The sequence below is a fragment of the Pygocentrus nattereri genome, chromosome 5, assembly GCF_015220715.1.
Source record: "Pygocentrus nattereri isolate fPygNat1 chromosome 5, fPygNat1.pri, whole genome shotgun sequence".
NCBI lineage: Eukaryota > Metazoa > Chordata > Actinopteri > Characiformes > Serrasalmidae > Pygocentrus > Pygocentrus nattereri.
In genome coordinates, this window is record NC_051215.1 from 47329490 (window position 1) to 47352310 (window position 22821).

The 22821-nt window shown below is 41.7% G+C and overlaps 3 protein-coding genes across 5 annotated transcripts; 1 reads left to right on the forward strand and 2 right to left on the reverse strand.

The window, feature by feature from the left end:
- Positions 1-152: 152 nt before the first annotated feature.
- si:dkey-9i23.6 lies at positions 153-11108 on the reverse strand. Of its 3 annotated transcripts, none has more exons than XM_017710183.2 (7): positions 9615-11106; positions 7756-8826; positions 7501-7601; positions 4153-4654; positions 3160-3250; positions 2846-3042; positions 153-392 (listed from the first exon to the last, which is right to left on the reverse strand). In XM_017710183.2, exons 2-7 carry the CDS (start codon positions 8824-8826, stop codon positions 339-341), a joined length of 2016 nt encoding a protein of 671 aa, XP_017565672.1. In that variant the 5' UTR covers positions 9615-11106; the 3' UTR covers positions 153-338. The 3 variants fall into 3 exon arrangements, 2 of the variants coding, with proteins under 2 accessions (XP_017565672.1, XP_017565673.1); XR_001858395.2 differs by having other exon boundaries at positions 337-392; positions 2098-3042; positions 9615-11107; XM_017710184.2 differs by lacking the exon at positions 153-392 and adding an exon at positions 1900-2584 and having other exon boundaries at positions 9615-11108.
- A 748-nt stretch (positions 11109-11856) lies between these two features.
- Positions 11857-13870, forward strand: tmem187 (transmembrane protein 187). The gene has a single exon (XM_017710186.2). It carries the CDS (start codon positions 12094-12096, stop codon positions 12850-12852), a length of 759 nt encoding a protein of 252 aa, XP_017565675.1. The 5' UTR covers positions 11857-12093; the 3' UTR covers positions 12853-13870.
- Positions 13871-14007: 137 nt separating this feature from the next.
- si:dkey-9i23.8 (C5a anaphylatoxin chemotactic receptor 1) lies at positions 14008-22142 on the reverse strand. The gene is made up of 7 exons (XM_017710185.2): positions 21761-22142; positions 21488-21627; positions 19408-19597; positions 18357-18495; positions 18116-18280; positions 15418-15496; positions 14008-14342 (listed from the first exon to the last, which is right to left on the reverse strand). Coding segments are annotated over exons 1-7 (927 nt in total). The 5' UTR covers positions 21762-22142; the 3' UTR covers positions 14008-14129.
- Positions 22143-22821: the final 679 nt, after the last annotated feature.

The window sequence follows — 22821 nt, forward strand, 5'->3', positions numbered from 1 at the left end:
GTGAGCACCCCTCAATAAACATTTTTACAGTGAGCTATATCATTGGTTCATACCAGTCCTTGTAGAGTAATGTAGAAAAATCAATATATGAAAAGTGGTGTTCATCAGTGCTTTATAAAAACATGTCCAATGAACAACAAAGCAGAGAAATATATATACAGAGATGTTTACCGATAGACATAAAGATAAAACATTTTTATGTTAAATATAATCAGGGATGATTAGAATTACTGAATTTACTGCTTTCAGTAAACAGTATTGTATGTACATTCATATTTATAACGCTACTTTTGATAGGCTTCCTTTCCGCATCCCAGGTGTCTATTTAATTTATATAACTATGTCTTTGGCCTCCACAGCTTTGGTTTTATGACCTTCTCTTTGGCTTTTAGCTGCAGAGAAAAGAAAAGAGAAAGAAGCAAAATTACAGAATTTAGAAAGTATAGCAATCGTCATTACAGCACTGAACCCCTGAGCGCCAAAAGGACTTTGAAACTTATGAAAGATGTCCATATTTTTCATGTTTTTTGTGGGTTTGTGGAATAAGAGTGTCATATGCATTTTTTTCATGAGGTCCACTTTTGACTTTTGTGTAATTTCATGTCCCAATAACATTTTCACTTTGATCATTTCCACCTACTTTTTATTTGTTTAGAATGGAACAGGCTGTTTATATATATAGGCTGTGGCTTAAAACTGATATACAGGGTAATTCAGAAAGATTCGTCTGATTTTAGAACGATTTATTTCACTTGTAAATCATTACAGAACAGTGCCGTGAATTGTAAAAGTGAGCAGTTTATTAAAGTTTATTATATCATTTCACAAGTGGTCAATATGAGCTCCTCCAGCTGTGCGGACAACATCAACATGATAGTCAAATTCATCCTATACTCGATTGAGCATGTCGGGTGCCACTGCACTCACTGCTCCCTCAATTCCAGTTTGGATATCATCCAGTGTTGTGTAACCAATGCCGAATGCTCTGAGCTGTTGGAGGTTCACTGCATGTTTCACAGTCATGAAGAATTCACTCTTATTGAAGTGGAGAAGACAAAACGCTTTCTGCTCAGGGGTCGCCATCTCCTCTCAGAGGGGAGCCAGTCAGAAACTCTATGACGCCTCTTTCAATTGGTATATTATTGGTTCCTAAGAGGCTCACGGTTGTATGGCGCTTTGAAATCGGATGAATCTTTTTGAATCACCCTGTTTGTGTGTGTGTGTGTATATATATATATATATATATATATATATGCGCGCACACACACACACACACACACACACACCAGCCACTTTATTAAGTACACCTTGCTAGTAAAAGGTTGGACCCCCTTTTGCCTTCAGAACTGTCTTAATTCTTCGTGTCAGACTTTCAACAAGGTGTTGGAAACGTTCCTCAGAGATTCTGGTTGGTTATTTGAGTTCCTGTTGCCTTTCTATCATCTGGAACCAGTCTGCCCATTCTCCTCTGACCTCTCACATCAACAAGGCATTTTTGTCCACACAACTGACCGCTCACTGGATATTTCCTCTTTTTCGGACCGTTCTCTGTAAACCCTAGAGATGGTTGTGCGTGAAAATCCCAGCAGATCAGCAGTTTCTGAAATACTCAGACCAGCCCGTCTGGCACCAACAACCACGCCGCATTCAAAGTCCCTTAAATCCCCTTTCTTCCCCGTTCTGATGCTCGGTCTGCACTTCAGCAAGTTGTCTTGACCACCTCTACGTGCCCAAATGCAGTGAGTTGCGGCCGTGTGATTGGCTGATTAGCTATTTGTGTTAACAAGCAACTGAACAGGTACCTAATAAAGTGTCCAGTGAGTGTATGTATACATATATATATATATATATATATATATATATATATATACACACACAGGGTGATACTGGTTGTCCCACCCTTGTCAGTAACAACTGCAATCAAACATTTGCAATAACTTGCAATGACTCTTTTACATCTCCGTGGAGGAATGTTGGCCCACTCTTCCTTGCAAGACTGTTTTAATTCGGGTACATTGGAGGGCTTTAACTTTTAATGACTCGGCCACTCCAAAACCTTAATTTAGCTTCTTTTGAACCATTTTGATGTGGACTTACTTGAGTACTTTAGATGTTTGTCTGGGTTCTTTTGTGACTTCCTGGATGAGACACTGATGCGCTCTTGGTGAAATATTGGTAGGGAGCCACTCCTGGGAAAGTCCACTACTGTTCCGAGTTTTCTCCATTTGTAAATAATGGCTCTCACTGTGGTTTGCTGGAGACCCAGATCCTTATCAACGGCTTTGTAACCCTTTCCATAGGGGTAGATTTCAACGACTTTGTTTCATATCCGTATTTGAATCTCTTTAGAACGTGGCATCATGTGCTGCGTTTTGAGGCCTTCTGTCCTGCTTCATGTTGCCAGACAGGTTCTATTTAAGTGATGTTTAAGTGATTGAACCCAATAATCAAGTGAATTTGGTTAACTGCTTGATTGAGTGGCTAAGGGGCAATTACTTTGTCACATAGGGCCAGGCAGGGCTGAACAGCATTTTTCTCCCATAAAAATTTCCTATTTTAGAGATAACCCAGGTAGCTTGATAATCTGAAACATTCAAGTGTGACAAATAGAAGAAATTGTAAAAGTAAATGCTTTAGTTTACCTCACATAACAAATCGGTGAATTTAAAATGGACTGCATTTGCAGTTTAGTTTCCATATATGGATTGTATGGATTATGAAGTTAATAATACATTTGGAAATATAGCAAGGTTTAAACACAGCATCATTAATTTAATGATCATTGTAATATCTAGTAATTCAGTGAGACTCAGTCAGACATTGTTACAAGCTTGCTCTGACTAACCTTCTCATCAGCAGGTGTAGGTGGTGAAGTTTCAGAGTCACAGGATTGTGTCCAATTTGTGACATTAGTGTAAAATACAGACGAGGCAATGGCAGACTTATCGGAGGATGAGGTTGTAGAGGCACTGAAGTGGTGCGAAAGGTCCACAGGGGTGCAGGATGTGTAGAATTTGGAAAACTGTGTGTCTTCTGGCTTCTCTGGAGTGTGGAGACAGGGACAGAGAGGACATTAATTCATTATCGTTGCTTAGCGCCCCCCCCAACACACATGGTGCTATATTGTGCTATTCTTTGGAGGTAACTTCACTTTCTCACCCTTTATCCTCTTTTTCGGTGGTCGATGCATCCTCTTTTTGCTCAAGTGGATTCGACTTTTAAGTGCAGAATTGTCTAAGACTCCTAAAGACTTTGTAAAACAGAGAAGAGAGAAAGAGGCGTGTTTCATTCACATTAGGTATGATATCAGATTTTTCAGTATTTAATGTGACCTCTCTTGTGCACCCCACTGCCATCCTTCCAGTCTTAACACCACCCAGTTATAGCTGTGTCCTCCTAACAACAGCTGTTCCCAGTGGCCAATATATTCCCCTTCAAAGAGACAACAGCATTCACGCAAGCAGCTACCCAAACTCATCTTAACTGCCTTGCAAATATCTTTTTCATGTGTGTCTAAAATGGTGTAAAGAGGTATTTCCAGGAGATTCAATATAAGACAATCCACTTGCATAAGGAAGAAGAAAGTTAAAGGAAAGGTTTCTAAAAGTGGAGTTCAAAAAATACTCCAAACAATTAAGAACAACACCATCCTCGTCAGATAAACAGGCCTTAAAGCTTTCATCCTTGAGAGATAGCGGAGGATAAAGCTCCACTCTGGCTTCAGATCTGAAACAAACACAGGTGTTTCTGTCCAGGTGTTCTGTCAGTGTTACTGCAGTGCTGAGAATGATCCACCACCCAAATAGTACCTGCTGTGTGGGGGTCCTGACCACTGAAGAACAGGGTTAAAGGGGCTTACAAAGTATCAGAGAAACAGATGGACTACAGTCTGTAACTACAGAGTGCAGCTATACAGTAAGTGAAGCTGATAAAGTGGACAGTGAGCGTAGAAACAAGGAGGTGGTCAGAATGTTATGCCTGATCAGTGTATGACAGAATGTATTCTTTCCTGATGCTGACAAAAGAATGAATTGCTATCAATGGCTATTTTAACTGGAAATCAAATAAATGAAATGGTGGTCTCTGCCTTTGCTCTCTTATGCAATTGTATTAATCTTAAACCGCTGCGACGAGTTCAGTAGTGGTCCTTACCTTAACTGCAGACACGTCGAGTGGTAGTTCCTTCGCCTTTGACTTGTTCAATGGCTCCTCCTTTGGAAACATGTACACCTCCACGAAGTCATAAACATCATCGTCACTGGAGGGTTCATACTGTGGTACTTCGGATCTTCTTTGTTTTACTGCAGCGTTAGTTATTAGTGCCTTCGGAACAGCAAATATGGCTGAGTGTGGCTTGTCTTGTCTTTGACGTGACTGGCTGACCTTGTCTAAAGTGGTGTCACTAATACTAATCTCATCTACATCTGAATGACTTTCATCTTTCTTTGCTGATAGTTCCTGCTTTACAACCAAACTGTGAGACTGGACATCATCCAATGGAACAGAGCTCTCTGTCTGTAAACGGGCATTGGATTCAGCTTGTGGTGAGCCTTTTTTGGCAGGCAGGAACCTCGCCCATTCTTCACCTGTAAGGACCTCCTCCAGTAAGTTGATGGGCTCCAGGTTGAGCGTGAATTCTTGTAACGTAAAAGTCCTGTGTCAACAATGTAAAATATTAGAAGGTCATTTCTGGTAGATATGATAGAGCATATCTAGTTAGCCATAACTCTCACACGGTGGTCATTTTCAGCCTGATGGACATTCACAACTTGTCGTTTGTACATGGTTAATAATTTTTTTAATGCACAAATGCATTTACGCAACACAGATCAGCATAACATGTTTCAACACTGCTGTTATACTGTTCAGTGCTTTTCATCTCCAGTTACAGGAATTTGTGACAATGCTTTAATTGTATTAATGACATCAGGGAATGTAAACCCTCATCCAGCTGGCCTCACCATTTCCTCTCTAGGAATCCCCAAGGCCATTTTAGAGCATGTTACATTACTTCATTAGATTAAGTAAAGTTTATTAGATTAGCCCTTGAAGGAGTGTCGAATTCAACAGCAGAACTTGCCCAGAAATCATGTGACATGATGCCTTTCTCTTTTCAAACTGAAGAAATCATGGATAAAACCCTATTAGAAACACAGCATAGACTAACAAAACCTTTCACTAGCAAAACCAGAATATGTTGTGTTTTGGATGCTGGTGTGCTGCCGCCCCAACCATGCTGTAATGGGGGAGCGAGGAGGCGGACGCACGTGCTGAGATAAGCGAGATTTATTAACTGCAAATCCAAAATCAGGATCGAGACAGTCCACAGTCATAGAGCCAATACGGATAGGTCGGGGGACAGACATGACATAAACCAGAATACAACAGAACAAGCAAAACAGAACAAACAGAACATCAAACACCACATATAACAACCAACAAAGCAAAGACCAGGGAAAACACAGGGCTTAAATACATAAGGGTAACAAGGGACAGGTGCAAACACAGGTGGAGACAATCAGGGGTGGAGTCACGAAACGAGGGGGCAGGACTAGAAAACCAAAACAAACGCACATGGACCGGACTGAGAGGGGCCAATCGTGACACATGCTGGGTGACCAGCATCAGACCATCATTAACCAGCTTCGACCAGATTCGCTATGTTCACACTAGGGAGCAAACTACTCCATCTGTTATTCATGACTGCTTATATAACTTCATTACTCTGCAAGCTAAAGACTACACACCTGGCAACCACAACCACAGCTAATACATAACAGTTCTCTAGTCAGATTATGCAATTCTTCACAAGTAATGGATTCTATGTCCAAACTTCTGAAAACTGAAACACTTCTTATTTGTCATTACAAAGTCTGCATGGCTAGTTAATTATGGCATCAAGGCTTTGAGATATTATTAGGAAGAATCCTGAATATAAAACATATTATGACTCCAAGGGAGAATCCACCCTGTCGCTGACCAAACAACACGTAGTTACAAAGTCATTAAAGGAACTCATTTACAGACAATAAACAAGATGTTTCACCAGCTTTCAGTTTGGATAGTCCTGAATACCAGTCCCACATAACATCATGGCCCAAGTTTCATGTTTAACTCTTGTTACATTTTAAGTGCAGCACTGTAACAGGTTCACTTGCTTTTGTAATGTTGTACTATGGAAATGTGCAGCCTATTTAAGCCTGTTAACTTATTCAGCTGGAGGCTTGCATGTAGTGTGTCCCAACCAGTTCCACCCTTTGATGATGCATGTATGACGTCATCCTCACCCAATACTCCAATCTGATGCTGCGTAGCTTTCCGGAGCTGTGATTTTCTATTTGTCTATAAGCCTTTTATGCAAAGCTTTTGTAATTTGCACCTGCATGAAAACAGCATCTTTTGGACACACCATGACTTTACGCTATGTAGTAACAAAGAAGTAAGATGCTGTGGTTGGCTTCAGAGAAACAGGGCCCAGGGCCTTTACAGTGAAACAGTTTATATATGCAAGAGGAATAACGGGATACTAATATTCTACACACCACAAGCCATGTTCATTGCACAGTCTACAATATATCACATTGTGTCATTATTAATAAATACCTCATCATTGGGGCCTTTCCAGTCTCATGCTAAAAGAGCATTTTGATTGCGTTAGTAAAGGGGTCATTCTTTCAAAGGAATGTTGGAATGTCACTGAACTGGAAACATTTATGCTTGGAATGCAAGTGTCACGCTGGGTAAAATTCTTTTGGCTATACAGCAGATGGACCTTTAAAATGATGCAGTAGATAACACATGATCAAGACTCCACCCTTCGCATTACCACTATCATGTTTTGCACAAGTTATTTGAACTCATTCACAGTCCCCAGGGCCCTAATTCAGGGAGCATTTTCATCCCATCACAGCCCCCTGCACATCATCACACCTTACGCACATCATATCTTACCTAGGTCAAGTGTTTTTAGAGCTGGTCTGGAAATGATGCTTGGATGAGTGGACCCTGAAGCTGGGATTGAGAGCTTTACAGGGCCACCTTAACCCCTTAAACTCTGAAGGACAGTGGGTGCTTAAAAACGTCCACTCTTTACATAAGATACATCTTAGTATTATAGTAATTGCTGATTAATAAGCTTCTATAATAATATATTTAAGGGGTCAGACAGGGGCGATGTCATGCCTTGACTTGCCTGGGCACTAGGAAAGACCTTGAAAAATACAGGGTCAGATTATTTATTATTTATTTATCGGTTATTTATTTATTATTATTATAATAATAGAGCTGCTCTACTCACAAGCTCTACATTTTATCTTTTACATGTCATTTATATCCACGTTGATTGGCCAGATGTATCTAAAAGACCTGCCCTCTTGCTGATTGGCGGCTGTATCAGAACAACAAGTCAAAGATAAAAACATGTCAATTTAAGCTACATCATTTTTTTTAAAAGGAACTACTTTTTTGAAAATATATTTTGACTTTTTTTTTGATACTTGCCTTTGTAGTTTGACATGCACCGTAGTGGAGTTCTCTTTGGGGGGGATGGGTGGGCTAGGCTGGAGCTTCACTGGTGACTCTGCTTGTTCCATAGAAGTAACCTGATTCATAATGTATTTGTATGATTGAAAATCAAGGAACTTAGAATAAACAACGCTGCTGTTTAAACAGAATTTGTAAAAATAAATGACATAGGCCAGTTTTGCTAGAGAATAGTTAGTAATCACGTAATACTCCTTGAGTAGACTGACTTACAGATCGTGCCTCCCCTTCATCATCATGGTTGCTCCTACTGCTTCTCTTCTGCTCACGTCCATTTTTCTCTTTCAACCTTGCTACTAATTTTTGAGTGATGTTCTTCGTCTTCACCCTCTTTTGGGTTTTAGAGCCATCGTAGTCCACTGGCTCTGGCATAGCTGCCTTCAGCATGGCTGTCTGTTCTGGAATTTCATTTGCTTGGCCAAAATGCATGTCAGCTTTGTTCATATCTGCCATAGAGCCGCTGTTTGGGACTGAGAGAGATCTATCACTTCTTATTTCATTCGGTACCGGATCAGAAACAGGTCGCGCTGGCCTACTGATTGGATTCTCAAAGGTCTTGCATGAGTCCAGACCTTGTTTAGCCATGTGTTTGTCCTTGTCTGAAGGTTCTTGAGTCTTAGGTTTTCCATCCTTCTCAAAGCTAAGGTGGCATTCATTGGATAGGGGTGGTTTTGAGGGAGCTGGTCCAAGTTCTGTATTTGACACTGTTTTTCCTTTGATAACACTTCGGCCTGGGGTGAGAAGCAAGAGCTGTATGGGGCCATGGCTTAATGACTGTTCCCGAGTCGGACTGTCCTTCACATTATTGAAATGTGATTCCGCTCTAGAAGTTTCCTTCTCTGGCACAGGCTCCGCCCTCACACTTTCCCGCTCAAGCTGACCTTTGGTCTCTGGATCTTCCTCTTTCTCCTTCATCAGATTGCGCAAATGATTAGACGTGTATTTCCTTCTCTTGTGTTTGAGAAGTATGCTTGGAGAAGCTCTGGACGTTTGACAGTCAGTTCCCAGTCTGTCATTTCTTGTAATTTCTTCATCAGCACCATTCCTGACTGCGCTCTCTAAACTTTGAGGCTCGTTTGTGGTATCTGAATGGTCTCTCCTTGGACAATTTGATTCCAATTTGTCCACAGTAACTTCACACGTGCTCTGATCTGTGTCCTTGGGGTGGCTATACCATTTAGACGTATGTAGGCCGGATGGCTTGACCTTCTCATTAGACTTGGATCTGTTCAACATAGAGTGAAGCACAGAGCTACTGTGGATTGTCTGTCTTCCTTCAGTCATCTGAATGTGAAGACAGAAAGAGAGGGTGGGCAATGTGACAATATTGTATCATATGTTGATAAATTGTTACAGCTTTTCTGGGCATAGCATAGACATCAATAGTTATTATAGGACACTGCATGCTTAATTACAAAGTGCATAATTAGTCCTGTTTAAGTGGATTAAGTGGAGCGCAGTATGTGGAGAAATCAATTGACAAGTTATTTTCAAACCAAATGTTAACATAGTGATAACACAAAAAGTAGGTTGTTATTTTATAGCTGTAATTTATGCTCAGGGATCAGAACATGATGCAGCTTTTCTTGGCTGTATAATCCGCTGTCACCCCTCAACACATTGGCTTATGCTGTTTAGAGCTTGGTGTCTATTTTCTAGTCTATGTCATTTTTCTCTGTCTTTTCAAATAATCCTACAACTGCATACAGGCAAAATAAAAAGGTTTGGGCGCATGTTTTGTCGATTTAATGTGAACGTATGTACACATCCTCCACACACGTGCACATCTGAAGCACAATTACTGTTTATATTTTGAGTTTAACATGTCAGAAAAAAGTAAACGCCTGGTTAAAGTTTATATTTCATATTATATAACATGTTACACTCAGCAAATGGATAGATGCTGTCTACTAAAACGAGCAGGAAATATCGTATTTATGTTTATTCGCTGTGGCACACGTGTTATTTTTACATAGACAATCAACAAAGCAATGAAATTTGAGCAGGGGTGTGCAAACATTTGCACACGGCCGTAGCTATCTCAAAACTTTCCCTTTGTGTGTTTTTCTTACCTCTGTTGTAGACCTCGGCCTCCTTCTCGGTGAATTCGGTTCCCTTCCTCATCACTTCTTGAACTTGCTCTTTCTCGTTCATTCTAATGCTTTTCTGTCTCCTGCCAGGTAACCAGGGTTTGTTCCCCTCCCTCTGTCTCACTCCCGCCTCTGAGTGCCTCGGCTGCCTTCTAAAACTGCCCATACCAGTTGGTTTTCTGTACAAATGGCATTTTAACCTGACTGTAAAGTACTTCCGGTTATGAGCACTGCTGTGACTACTGTTACTGTTCTCCAGTGCTCTGATTAGCAGGGGCATAAAAGCACCGAGAAAGTTTGGGCATTGTGTTGAAATCTTATGCAGTTTAACGCGGAGGCTTAGGGCCAAAAACAGACTTCAGTGAAAGTACAAAAGTATCTACGTTCACATGTACTGTAACATATCAAATCAATATCAAATCAAGCGGGTAAAATGTAACGTTTTTTTCTTTTTCGTGTGGTGTTGCCGCTGACTAGTGTTATTTGTCTTCACACTAAAAGAAAACAGCACAGCTGTTCTATTTTACACTCACATAGCCAGATAGATAACGAGAAAAATCAGTTGTAAGCGAATTCTGGACACTCTCCACCATCGACCACTCTTCACCATCGACCAGGGGCAATGAACACAGACAAACAAAACTGACTGAGTTAAATCAGAACAAAAGTCACTGGGGATTCTCCACTACTCTCTCTCTCTCTCTCTCTCTCTTTAAGACACACACATACAGAGAAATGGCAGTTTTACATAAACTAAATCGCCTGAGGTTTCTTAACACCTACACATTCCATTCCAAGTTAGAGGTCAGGGCTCTGTGCAGGCCATTGGAAAGGTCCTTTCCCAAACTGCTGCCACAAAGCCTAAGGGGTCGAGTCTGTACCCTCAAAAACAGCCCCAGACCATTATCCCTTCTGCCTTACTATTTGCACTGTGCATTCTGGTAGGTGCTGTTCTCCTGGCGTCTGACATACCTAGATTCGTCCATCAGACTGCCAAGTGGTGAAGCATAGCTCATCACTACAGAGAACACAATTCCAGTAGTGTCCAGCAGAGGCGTGCTTTAGACAACTCACCCCCGACGCTTGGACTCGTGCATCTTGATCTTATGCTTGTGTGGAGTTGCTCAGCCAGTGAAACCCATTTTCTGAAGCTGCCAAGGCACAGTTCTTTGGTGATGTTGCTTCCAGAGGCACTTTGAAACTCTGTAGTGAGTGATTCAACAGAGGATAGGCGCTATGTGCTTCAGCACTCGGCGACCCCGATCTGTGAGTTTACTTTGTCTCCATTTCAAAATAATAGCACTTACGTTTGACAGGGGCAGATCTAGCTGGACACAAATTTCACAGACTGAGGCCGAGGTGGCATCTGAGGACAATGTCAGCCCTTTGCAGATAATATTGGACACCCCTGGTCTGGGGTGGCACAGAACTGTCCTGGAGGAGTGGGGGGGGGGGGGGGGGGTACCCTCAAGGGTTCGTCCTCATGCGTTTAGTTAGGAAATATAATTGTACCATAATCTACCAACACAACATATATTTTTAATGTTGCACTGACTCTACATACCCTGTCTCGCCTCCAGCCTGTTTTATTGTTCTGTTTTAAAACATTAGTTTATGAAAGGGTACAAATACGCACCTTTGCCCTGAGAAAAACCTATTTATGATACACAGTTGGACCTAAAAGCCATTGTTGTGCCTCAGATTTTACATTTACACTATTTGTACCTTGATCATTTAAAAATGCACGTGTACAGGTGTGTGTACTATTTTTTAGATCTAGGCTAAAAACATTTCTCTTCTCATGTGCCTACATTCTACCAAAGAAGCTCATTTTAAGATTTTTTTTATCTTTTAAAGTTTTTTACTCTTAAGCACTTCATCTTTATTTTTTTCTTTTGATGTTTCTTCTGCTTTTATTTATGTAAAGCACAGTGAACGGCCTGTATATAAAATGCATGTACATAAAGCACACACACACACACACACACACACACACACACACACACACACAAAACTCTTCTAAGCCGCTTCTCCCTCAGGGTCGCGGGGGGTGTTGGAGCCAATCCCAGCTGTCATTGGACGGAAGGCAGGATACACCGTGGACAGGTCGCCAGTCGCAGGGGTACATGAAGCAGCCCGGCCTATTCACTTAGGTTCCGGCAGGTGGCAGTCACATGTTTTGTGGCTCTAATAAGCCCTACATAAAACTTCCTGCGAATGATGAGGTCATTGGTGTGGTGAAGCACACAGTAACGGGTCGTGTCCAGTCCAGCTGTGCTGCGCCCACTCCACTGATTACAGCGGATCTTATTGAGGCCCTTTGGCTTCTCGACTGTGCACATACTGAAGCCTCATCTGCGGGAGAAGGTGCGCGTTCCTGTCGCGCGCTTCCACGTGCAGCATCTCCCTCTCCTGTCCAAACACCGCTGGACTTCACTGCCCGCTGCTTCCGGAGCAGGGGATGTCTGCGCTCGTGCATGTGCTCGTCCCGTTCCTGCTCTGCGTGGCCGTCGCCAACACCGGGGTCTTCGATCAGGTGCTGGTGGACACGAGCTATGAGCACTACGCTGAGCGCGCGCTCCCGCAGCTTCCCGGCTTCCTCGCCATGCCGTTCAACTGCCTCGTGAACGCGGGCTACGCGGTCGTGGGTATCTACTGGCTGCGCGCCCCAGGGCTCGAGCAGGAGCGCGCGCTCCGCTACGCCAAGGACGTGTTCGCGCTCATGGCGCTGCTCTACGGGCCCGTGCAGTGGACGCGCCTGGCCACGCTGCGCCGCGCGCCCGCCGTCCTGGACCAGTGGTTCACGCTTCCTATCTTCGCGTGGGTGCCCGTTTGGTGTGGTGCGGTGGCGCGCGGCTGGTCTGGCCCTCGCGCGCTCGCCGTCGAAGCCTGCTCGCTCGCCAGCTACGCGCTGGCGCTGCTGCACGAGAGAGGCTTCGAGCTCGCGCTCGCCGTCCACATCGCCGCCGCCGTTCACGCGGCCGCCACCCTGCAGCGCGCGCACGGGGACTCCTCGTCGCTGCGCTACTTTGCGCTCGCGGCGCTGGCCTGCGCGGGCTTCGTGCTGCTGAAGCTGCTGGACCACGAGCTGGCGCAGTGGTGGCCCTTCCAGCGCCTCACGGGTCACTTCTGGTCCAAAGTGTGCGACATTCTTCAGTTCCACTACAGCTTCTGCTTCCTCACGGACGTTTCGCAGAGAACTGCGCACAAACGCACATGAGCGCCGCCTGGACAGAGCAGCCTGAACCACCACGTGCAGCGATGACTCGAAGAATCAGAAGAGTCGATTAAAGAAAAGGTGAACTCAGCTGCAACGTCACAGATGTTATTCAGGAATGTGGTCAATTATAAGTTTAAGTGAGACTTTTTAATCCCACAAACGGGGAGATTTCACCTCCCACACACCCGGAGCGGTGGGCAGCCCTATCCACGGCGCCCGGGGAGCAGTTGGGGGTTAGGTGTCTTGCTCAAGGACAGCTCAGTCATGGACTGTCGACGCTGGGGTTCGAACCGGCAACCTTCCGGTCGCTGGGCCAGTCCCCTAACCTCCAGCCCACGATATTCAGAGTAATACTCCAGAGGTGTCGAAAATGATGTAATGATTTCAAGTGATTATTGCTCTCGGACAACTGCGAAACGGAGGATTATTTTGTGGACGATTACACATCGTAACTCCCACAGGCTCCGCAGCACTCTGGCCCCGACGAGCTGCCCAAAAGCAAAAGTTCATCCCACCTTCAAGACGCGTCATCAGATGAGGGTTTTCCTGATCTGGCCAGAGTGTCCTGGGCAGAGCAGCCTAAACCCAACCAAAGTGCCTTTACTTCAAAAGTAAAACAACACTCGAGTGATAGTAAACGCAAAAAAAGAATTCCAGGGAAATTCCAGTTTACTGTGGTGATGATAGGAATCGGGTTGCGGTGTCTACGATGCCTACTTACTACGCGTAACAACCAGTAAACCTACGCATGTCTTCTGACTTTTCATACGTAATGTAGATGGTAATAGAATAGCATGTCATTTGGAAAAGAAAAGAAAACGCATTACAGTGCCCTGCATTTACTTCTCCAGCAGGAATTGGTTTAAGAAATATATTTGAGGCCAGAGTGTTTTCTCTACCCTGCTACAAACAGCAGCACGTGTTGTGTTTTGGCTGTGAAGAATTCTGACGTTAGGACAAAGTATTTCACATCAAACCTGAAGGCCTTTATTTACATGTTAACCATGCAATTATGCGGAAATTTGGTAACCAGTTCACGTTTGTGAGCTATTTTGTAGTGGAATTCCGAGGGACAACAGAAACCTATATGAATATATTCCATCAACATCATTACAGCAGCTGGAGGGTCTGGCCTTTTGAGCCTTTTTCATTCTCTGTGTTGGATACATCAGCTAATATGCCAGCCTCCAGTGGGCAGCTAACAGACGGTTGACCTGAGATGTTGGCATGATTACATTTGATTGTGCTGCACTTTTTCCGTCTCACTTCATTTAGTTTCAGATCTCTAGCTTTTTCATGCAAGTCAGCACAGGCTCGGGAAAGCCTGACTTTCTCTTATTCCACAGCAGCGCAAGTAGTGCCTCTCGGAAGCCTTGGTTGGTGCAGTAGATGATGGGGTTCAGACTGCAGTCCAGATACGCCATTATCGATGCAAGTGTCCTCAGCCACTCAGGAGATGGTGACAGGTCCAGCCTTGCTAGCAGAATCATCTAAAGTACATTTACAGTTAACTTTAGCACTGATAGAACTGTTAGGTAACAATAAGGAGCAACAGAGCAAAGTCAGCATTTTTCTGTGTGCAGAGTCAACCTATGGGGTTATTATGCCCACTAGGTGGCGCTCTCTGACACTGATATAGATTTAGCTCCCCCTTAATGAAATTTCAGATATTTTTTATACATCAAATTTAAGGTGAAAGATTTTTAACTTGTGCTGTTTTATATGAACAAAGGTAAAATAGGAATGTGCTGGAATAACTGAGATTCAAGCCCTGTGAGGATCATGGTCCTCCTGGAGAAGGTCTGCTCAGAATACACAGATTTTTACACAATCTTTCCAAACATATCTTCATTTATTCCACTCTGTGTAATGTAGAAACATCCTGCCTGTACCAACTGAATGTTTGCATAATGCCCTAAAGAAAACAGACTGTATATGTGAAGGGTCATTTCTTTACAGTACAGGTGATAGGAACCACTGGTACCATTGTCCAAGGTCTACCAGGCAAATATAGCCAGTCTATTTACTATCAGCAGTGCCGAGTGAACGTACACCTGTCTTATGAGTTTTAGATGTGATGTTGATTATGGTAAAATAGTGTTATATTCAGAAAAAAAGTTTTATTTGGGGACTATTTTGCCTCATAATGCCGTGTCTGTACATCTTTGCCGTGAGTGGATCTAAAAATTCATTTCGGGCCGGATGTATCTCAGAAATATTATAAAACAATGATTCAGCCTTGAGGCAGCTTATTCCTCACAACTTTCTGCGAAGGAGCTTTTAGAGGCATTAAGCACTTTGGATGTCTGGTTCCTATCACCACCACTGTTAACTTTACCTCAAGCCACTCTGAGGTACTTTGTTTAGTCTTGAAAACACTGAATTATGTTGAAGTGTTGAAAAATCAGTGGAATTCAGTTTTAACCACTATGTCATGTAAAACAAAGCAACGTTCACCGACATTATGACCAAATAATAAATCATAATCCAACTACAACCTGTTGATCTGTGTTTCTGTCACAGCAGGAACTCTTCTCCTGTTTGTTTAATGAGAAAGATTCTTACCTCTGACACAGCGAAGGGAGTGTAGCAGAGCATATAGGACACCACCAGCAGAGGAGTGACGGAAGAGAGATCTGCCGGGCTAGAGACGGGAGAAGGAGGATGAGGGGAGGGTTTTCAGTCTCAGCAGCAGCCTGCAGTGCTCTAATCAGTTGAACGTTGAGTATGTATATAAAGAAAGGTACTAGCTCACTTTAAAGTTTGGTCCGAATAATTTCTTCTTTATAAAGGAGCATTTAAAACGGATGTAGGAACAAGGTGAGTCAATAACATTAAATCACAGACAGAGTATAAAACTGATTTCATCAAATCACACCGTACACCTGCCAAAACAAAGCGTAAACGTTTATTTTTATAGGCCATTTGAAAATTTCTGCTGCCGCTTGGCATAAGCTCCGGCACCCCCTGCAACCCAGGAGGATAAGCAGATCAGATAGTGTGTGTGTGTGTGAGAGTGTGTGTGAGAAAAAATGCCTGCTGCCCTTCACATTATGTAAACATTTTAAGATAAATGGACCAAAAGAAACATCCATCCATCCATCCATCCATCCATCCATCCATCCATCCATCCATCCATCCATCCCGCTTCTCCGTCAGGGTCGCGGGGGGGTGCTGGAGCCTATCACAGCAGTCTTCGGGCGGAAGGCAGGACAGGTCGCCAGTCCATCGCAGGGCAGACAGACAGACAGACAGTCACTCACACACTCACACCTAGGGGTAATTTAGCATGTCCAATTGGCCTGACTGCATGTCTTTGGACTGTGGGAGGAAACCAAAGAACCCGGAGGAAACCCACGCAGACACGGGGAGAACATGCAAACTCCACACAGAGAGGACCCTGGCCGCCCGGCCGGGGAATCGAACCCAGGCCCTCCTCACTGTGAGGCGACAGCGCTACCCACCACGCCACCGTGCCGCCCTCAAAAGAAACAAATTACTTGAAAAAAAAACTAGTTCCATTAAGTAACATTAAAGGGCCCTTATCAAGAAAAAAGTTTTTTGTACTTTTTTGGAATAAAAGAGTGTGATGTAGTGTGAACCTTGTATAAGTTTCTAAATGTACTGTACAGGTCCCAGGCCATGCTGCTCATTTATAGAAATTATGCTAGAAAAGTTTTTGAAAAAAGTGCAAATTTACTGACTCTACCCACTTAAACAAGATGGTTCTTTAACTGGTTTTTAGTAAAGAAAGTTGTTTATATAGAACCATGAACACTCAAAGAACCCTTTGCATGAAGAAAGGGTTCTTCAGATTGATGGAGAATGTGCTGTAGATGGTTCTAAAGAGAACCTTTTTGAAAAGGGTTCTATAGCACCAAAAAGGGTTCTTCTATTGCAACAAGCTTGGCACTGTAACAGTAGAAGAACCCTTTCTTCATGCAAAGGATTCTTTGAGTGTTCATGGCTCTATATAGAACCACTGCCTTTACTAAAAAGCCTTGAACCACCTTTTTAAAGAGTCTATGATGTCATGAAAAAACTATTCATTTATCAGTGGTGGACAGTAACTCAGTAAATGTAATTAGTTACTGTACTTAAGTAGTTTTTTCCTGTATCTGTACTTTACTTAAGTTTTTCCATCTTGGGCGACTTTTTACTTTTTACTCCACTACATTATGAGAAATCTGTTGTTCCTTTTGGTTTATGTATGACCTGTTGGTCATACCGACCCAGTGCAGCACACGGTTCAACATCAGCGCAGCAGCGTAAAACTTTGGGAGCACATGCGTCACCTAAATGATGAACTAACCTAACTTTGTGTAAATAGAGCACAATATAGAAATATGTCCACATATGCAGTCGAGACTGGCCTGTTTCTTTTTTTCTGAATTCATACAAACACTTTCATTTTATAGTAAATTAGTTTGGGCTGGTTTATGTTTATGAACAGATCAACATAGTAAAGGAGCTCATCTGTGATCCTGAGTTTAAAGCCAGTTTTTATTCAACTTAAACTTGGAACTAAGTTGTAAATAAATCTGAAACTGAAACTTTGCTTGTGTGTAAAAAGTGATTTCAGAGCCACTCGGTTCTCCCTGATGGAAACTGTTTACCTTCAGTGTTTTGTGCTTCTGATCATTTTAATAGACGTCAGCGTCACTAATTAATGACGTTCTATTAAAAGACTGGTTTACCAAGAGAGACGCTGGAGGACTTTCACCTGAAATGAGTTCATGAAGCCAGTCTGGTTATAAAAATGATAACAGGACATCAGAGCCAGAATTACTCTTTTAGTACTTTTACTTTATACTTAAGTACATTTGAAGGTAAATACTTTAGTACTTTTACTCAAGTTGAGGTCTAAAGGGAGGAACTTCTACTTTTACTGGAGAAATATTTTGCCTTGGGTATCTCTACTTTAACTCAAGTACATGATTTGTTTACTTCGTCCACCTCTGTCATTTACATACTGTTTATACACTTTTTTGGCCTACAGCTGTTTAGATCCACCCAATCACGGTGACATTATAAGGAGTGTGGCTGCCTGAACTGCTTTTTTATATCAGTCTTAAAGCCTCAGTAATGATAATTGTTTAAGGGATAAAGAGAGGTCATGTACCAATTGTTTTTGTCATATAAACCCACACAAATTTTAAAAGAATAAAAATATAACCCTAAACCCTATTAAAAGAAGAAAAATATGATATGAATGTTTTCCCTTCTATAAAGTTCTTATGAAAGCAATTCTTTCACAGCACACCTGATAGAGTTCCTCTTATATCCAGCAGAGGTCAAGAAGGAGCAGGTGATGATGATGAGGACTTGGGGGAAGATGGAGACGGAGAACGCACAGAGGATGTAGACCAACATGTCGGAGTAACTGGTCTCCCAAAACACAGCACACAGCATCTCCGAGGGATCATACCTAATTTTCAGGGGTTATTTAATAACTCATACTTATTTTCTGACCTGAGTTGATCCGAGTCATTCGCTGTTCTCACCTGACCCAATCGTAGATCACTGGCACCGTCCCAAACACGACACCCATCAGCCATGAAGCCAAGCATACCGTTGCCGTGATGACAGACAACCGTTTTCCATTGGAATCCATCTCCAGAAATGGCTGGATACAGAGAAGTGCTGTCGTTTAAAGGAGAAGAACAAAAAACAAAGGGTTCATTAAAAGATGAATGGAATGTTGTGTGAATCGGGGCAAGTGATACTAATTTCCTGTATATGGTTGGATAGTGTAGTGGTTAACACCTCTGCCTTCTACGCTGTAGGCTGGGGTTCAATCCCCCACCTGGGTAAGCACCCTACACTATACCAATAAGAGTCCTTGGGCAAGACTCCTAACACCACCTTCGACCCTACTTGTGTAAAATGATCAAATTGTAAGTCGCTCTGGATAAGAGCGTCAGCCAAATGCCGTAAATGTAAATACGGATCTTTCTGCCAAATTGGTTCAAAGTCAGAGTTGAAACTTTTCTTTCATTAAAACAAATGATTGAACAATCCATTTTGTCACTACAAATACAATAATAACGCCTAGTAAACTTTAGCAAATTTTAAGACTTTGCGGCACCTTTACTTCAAAACAATAAGATCTAACTGCTCACCATGTGGCCATGAGGGACCGGGATGCAGTCTCACTTCCTGCTCTAAAATGCACAGGTGTGGCTAAAATGAGGTTCTGCTTATGCACTAAAAGTGTGTTTCAGTGGTGACGTGAAAACGTGGGACAGCCTATTTTTTGGAATAAAGATTTTTCATTTTAAAATTAAACTCATGATAAATCTGAATTTTTCATTTTTCATTTGAAAAGAAAAATAAATGTTAAAATGTAAGTATTGTTTTCTTATAAGCATTACTAATTTCATTAAGTTCATACTAAGTAAATCTCAATTACTTCCTTAAGTTCAAATAGATCATAATAAATATAAATATTGTAAATATTATATGTAAATATACAATGAAATACCCAGAGTGACCTGGGTAACATCTATGGACAGTAATATTATGCACACTGTAATGAAGTGCTTCAGTTCACACCTACGCTTCCGATGGACGACGTGATAAAGGTGAATTTAAACAGGCTGACCACTTCACACCATGGAGACCTCTGACCCCCATTTAAGATGGCCAGCAAGGAACCATTTATGATCAGCACGGCACAGAAGAAGTCAGACAGAGTGAGACTGACAAACGGCACCCAGTGAACACATTGAAACTGGTCCCTACACTGTGTAAGAGAGAGAGGGAAAGAAAAAACCTTATTTAAAGTGATACAGAATACCGCCCTCAAATTTCAAGCAAATCTTCAGTTTAATTTATGCAAACAAGAACAATTTTCAAAGTTGCTTCAATTACTTTTTCATGTATGTATTATGTATTACAGTTATATGCAAATACTTGGGTGCCCCTAACCAGATTACACATTTTTTGGATTTTGGAAGCAAAAACAAGTAAACACAATATTTCAAATTTCAAATTTTTCCACAATTGATAATGCAAGAGGTGTCAAATCCAGGTTCAGAAAGTAAAAGTCCTTCCCAGGATTTTGTTCCAACACGCTGGACAGCTCTGCTGGTGGTGTGATCTAACTAGAGAAGCCAGCCTGTTGGAACAAAATCCTGGGAAGGACTTTTACTTTCTGGACCTGAGTTTGACACCTCTGCAAGGCTTTAATTGACTCATTAGGAATGGTTGGGCCAGTCAATAATGTTATTAGGAATTGTTAGCTAATGAGAATTCAAGAGCATAATACAGTTTCTGACCCTTCAAACTTTGGGCTAACATTCAGCAACCATGGGCTCCTCCAAGCAGCTGGCAGAGGAAAAAAAGCCGAATGATGTCTTCGAAGCAGTGGAAGGCTATAAAATGCTACCCGTTCAATTTCAATTGTCTGAAAGAAATGGAAGTTGAGGGATACTGTGGAAGTCAAGGCAAAATCGGAAAGACCAAGAAAACTCAGATAGACCAGCTTATATACTTCCAAAAAAGCAAAGCAAAACCCCCATATGACAGCAAAGGACCTGCAGGAAGGTTCAGCTGACGCAGGAATTTTACTGTGCAGCATTGCTTGCCCAAACATGATCTGTGTGGATGAGTAATCAACAGGTAACCCTTTCTGCAGCCTCACAAAAGTTTACATGAAGCTTGTTGACCCTACATCTCACATAAAGGGATCAATCCTATTTCCTTCTAATCCATCTCCTTTGTCATGAACAAGAGCTGTTATGACTGGCTGTTAAATGATTCTCAGACTTTTTAGTGGCAGAAAACCTGAAAGGATATTAAGAAACTTTTAGGAAGCCTGAAAGTTATGACAATATCTGGTTTAAAAATTGATGGTGACACCAGCAACAGAACCTGCAGTGAATCCCAGGGAAGCACATTGCCTCTTGGTCTAATGGGAAAGGTTTACACTAGAAATTTTAAATTTAAAATTGATTTATTTATTTATTTTTAAAAATTATTTTGCTGGCCAGCAAGACAGGACACTAGGTATTCCACAAGAGATTTATCATAGATGCCCCAACAACAATCTTGGGTTTTAGTAATTTTTTTTTGTTTGTTTTTCTTAGTCAAATACATAATTTTTTAAAAACATGTTAAATCGTGAAGTCACAGCACGCCTGTATTTACAGTGTAAATCAGATGACTGTTCTGATTCAGGAAAAGGTTTCAGAATGAAAGCATTCAGACTAGATATTTAGTTGTGAAGCCTTCATGAACTCACGGTGAAGCTTTAAATATTATGTGCAGAACTGAATTTATAGATTTGCTAGAAATGCACAAATATTACATCACTCCTTCATTTGGCAAAAATCTACTTGAAACTGCCCAAAATATTACATTTCATAGACAAAATACTGCATATGAAATCTGGCATGAAACGTACATGTGCAATAAATAAAGCAGTTGATTTAGAGTTAAATATTTTGCAGTTAAATTAATATTTAAATGCAATGTATAATCGAGTGAGTTCAATTTATAAAAATTAAACCATTTGTACATTGCAGTTTTAGCTTGAATTTTCTCATGAAAGTTCAGACTGTGAACAGGCAGCCCTAAGTGAGTGGAACAACACAGGAGGATTTCCCTGAAAGCTTGAAGCCATTGCTCTTACCACGGCTTTAACACACAGAACCAAGCCATTTCCTAGAATACCCAACACCATCTCAATGCTGAGGATGACCAGGAGCAAGGGCTTCTCAATCCTGGCCCATGGCCCTTGCTCTGATTCCGTTATGTTAGTTGTCCAGTTCACTAATGCAGAGAGAAAACAAAAAAGAATGACACTTAAAAAGAGGAAAAACTGAAACTATTAAACGTGCAGACATTTTATTAAACTTTTACAGACGACTTTCTGTGCAAATTGTGCAAAAAAACAAAGACTTACTTTATTAATGAAGAACCAGTCTGGTAATCCACAATCCGGAAAACAGTAAAGAACTCAGACGTTAGAAGAGTGAGTCAAACTACGCACACGTTTACGCAGATGGAATAAACACCAGCCCTGCCTTTCATTAAACGTATCCTGCTTCATTAAGCATAAGCTATAAACGCCTTATTCAGCCTTTCCTGCCTTACTGTGTGCACACACATCACTATCTCTCTCTCTCTCTCTCTCTCTCTCTCTCTCAAAACCACAAACCAACATAGTTCACTACATACTTAAAGATCGCTGGCTCAACTTTTAATATCTAAAATATCTGATCAAAATATGTTCTTATATATATATTATGCACTTTAAAGTAGAGCTGATAGAGATGCATACAAACCCCCCCCCCCCCATGGGTTTTTCTATGATGGGTAAAAACAAAGTCCTGCCTGCAAAATGACTGAAGTTTTTTCCCCTCAAATGAATTATCTGGAGATAATAACAGGGAAAACTTAAGCGCGTTACCTTCTCCTGAAGATGGCAGCAATACTGCTCTAAAATACTATTCTAATGGAAACTGACCGTTGCACAGTACTTTATTAGAGAATAACCCGTGCCAAAAAAAGTAAAGTACCTCAAGATAATTAAGGTACCCGAGATAATTAAAAGCTTCAAGGCAGAAAACACACACACACACACACACACACACACACGTGTATATATACAGTACTGCGCAAAAGTCTTAGGCACCCAAGGCACATTTTCAAAATCTATTTATTTGTGTAGTTTGTGTTTATTTCCTGAAATAAACAGGATATATATATATATATATATATATATATATATATATATATATATATATAATAAACAGTGATTCTCTGGATGTCAGTGTGTTTGTTTACCCATCTCCAAGCCGCTCCTCGAGGAAGCCCAGTATTATACGTAGTTAAAAAGCAGCTCCTGGTTTGACCAATCAGTGCTCAGTAAATTGAGCTCATGATGTAATTGATGATATTAACGAGTCTCTGTGGCGGCTGTGAAGGTGTCAAGGAAAAATATGGACCCAAGAAATTCTTGTT

Bases quoted from the DNA above. Each gene is read 5' to 3' on its own strand.
- si:dkey-9i23.6 (XM_017710183.2), bottom strand. From the start codon at position 8,826: ATGACTGAAGGAAGACAGACAATCCACAGTAGCTCTGTGCTTCACTCT. The intron at 4,655-7,500 runs GCAAGTATCAAA...TTGTTGACACAG, and splicing joins GTGCATGTCAAACTACAAAG to GACTTTTACGTTACAAGAAT. The intron at 393-2,845 runs GTTAGTCAGAGC...TTTTCTCTGCAG, and splicing joins CTACACCTGCTGATGAGAAG to CTAAAAGCCAAAGAGAAGGT.
- tmem187 (XM_017710186.2), top strand. From the start codon at position 12,094: ATGTCTGCGCTCGTGCATGTGCTCGTCCCGTTCCTGCTCTGCGTGGCC.
- si:dkey-9i23.8 (XM_017710185.2), bottom strand. The intron at 19,598-21,487 runs GTAAGAGCAATG...TCTCTTACACAG, and splicing joins TTCTGTGTGTTAAAGCCGTG to TGTAGGGACCAGTTTCAATG. The intron at 18,496-19,407 runs GTGTGAACTGAA...TTTAAACGACAG, and splicing joins GTCGTCCATCGGAAGCGTAG to CACTTCTCTGTATCCAGCCA.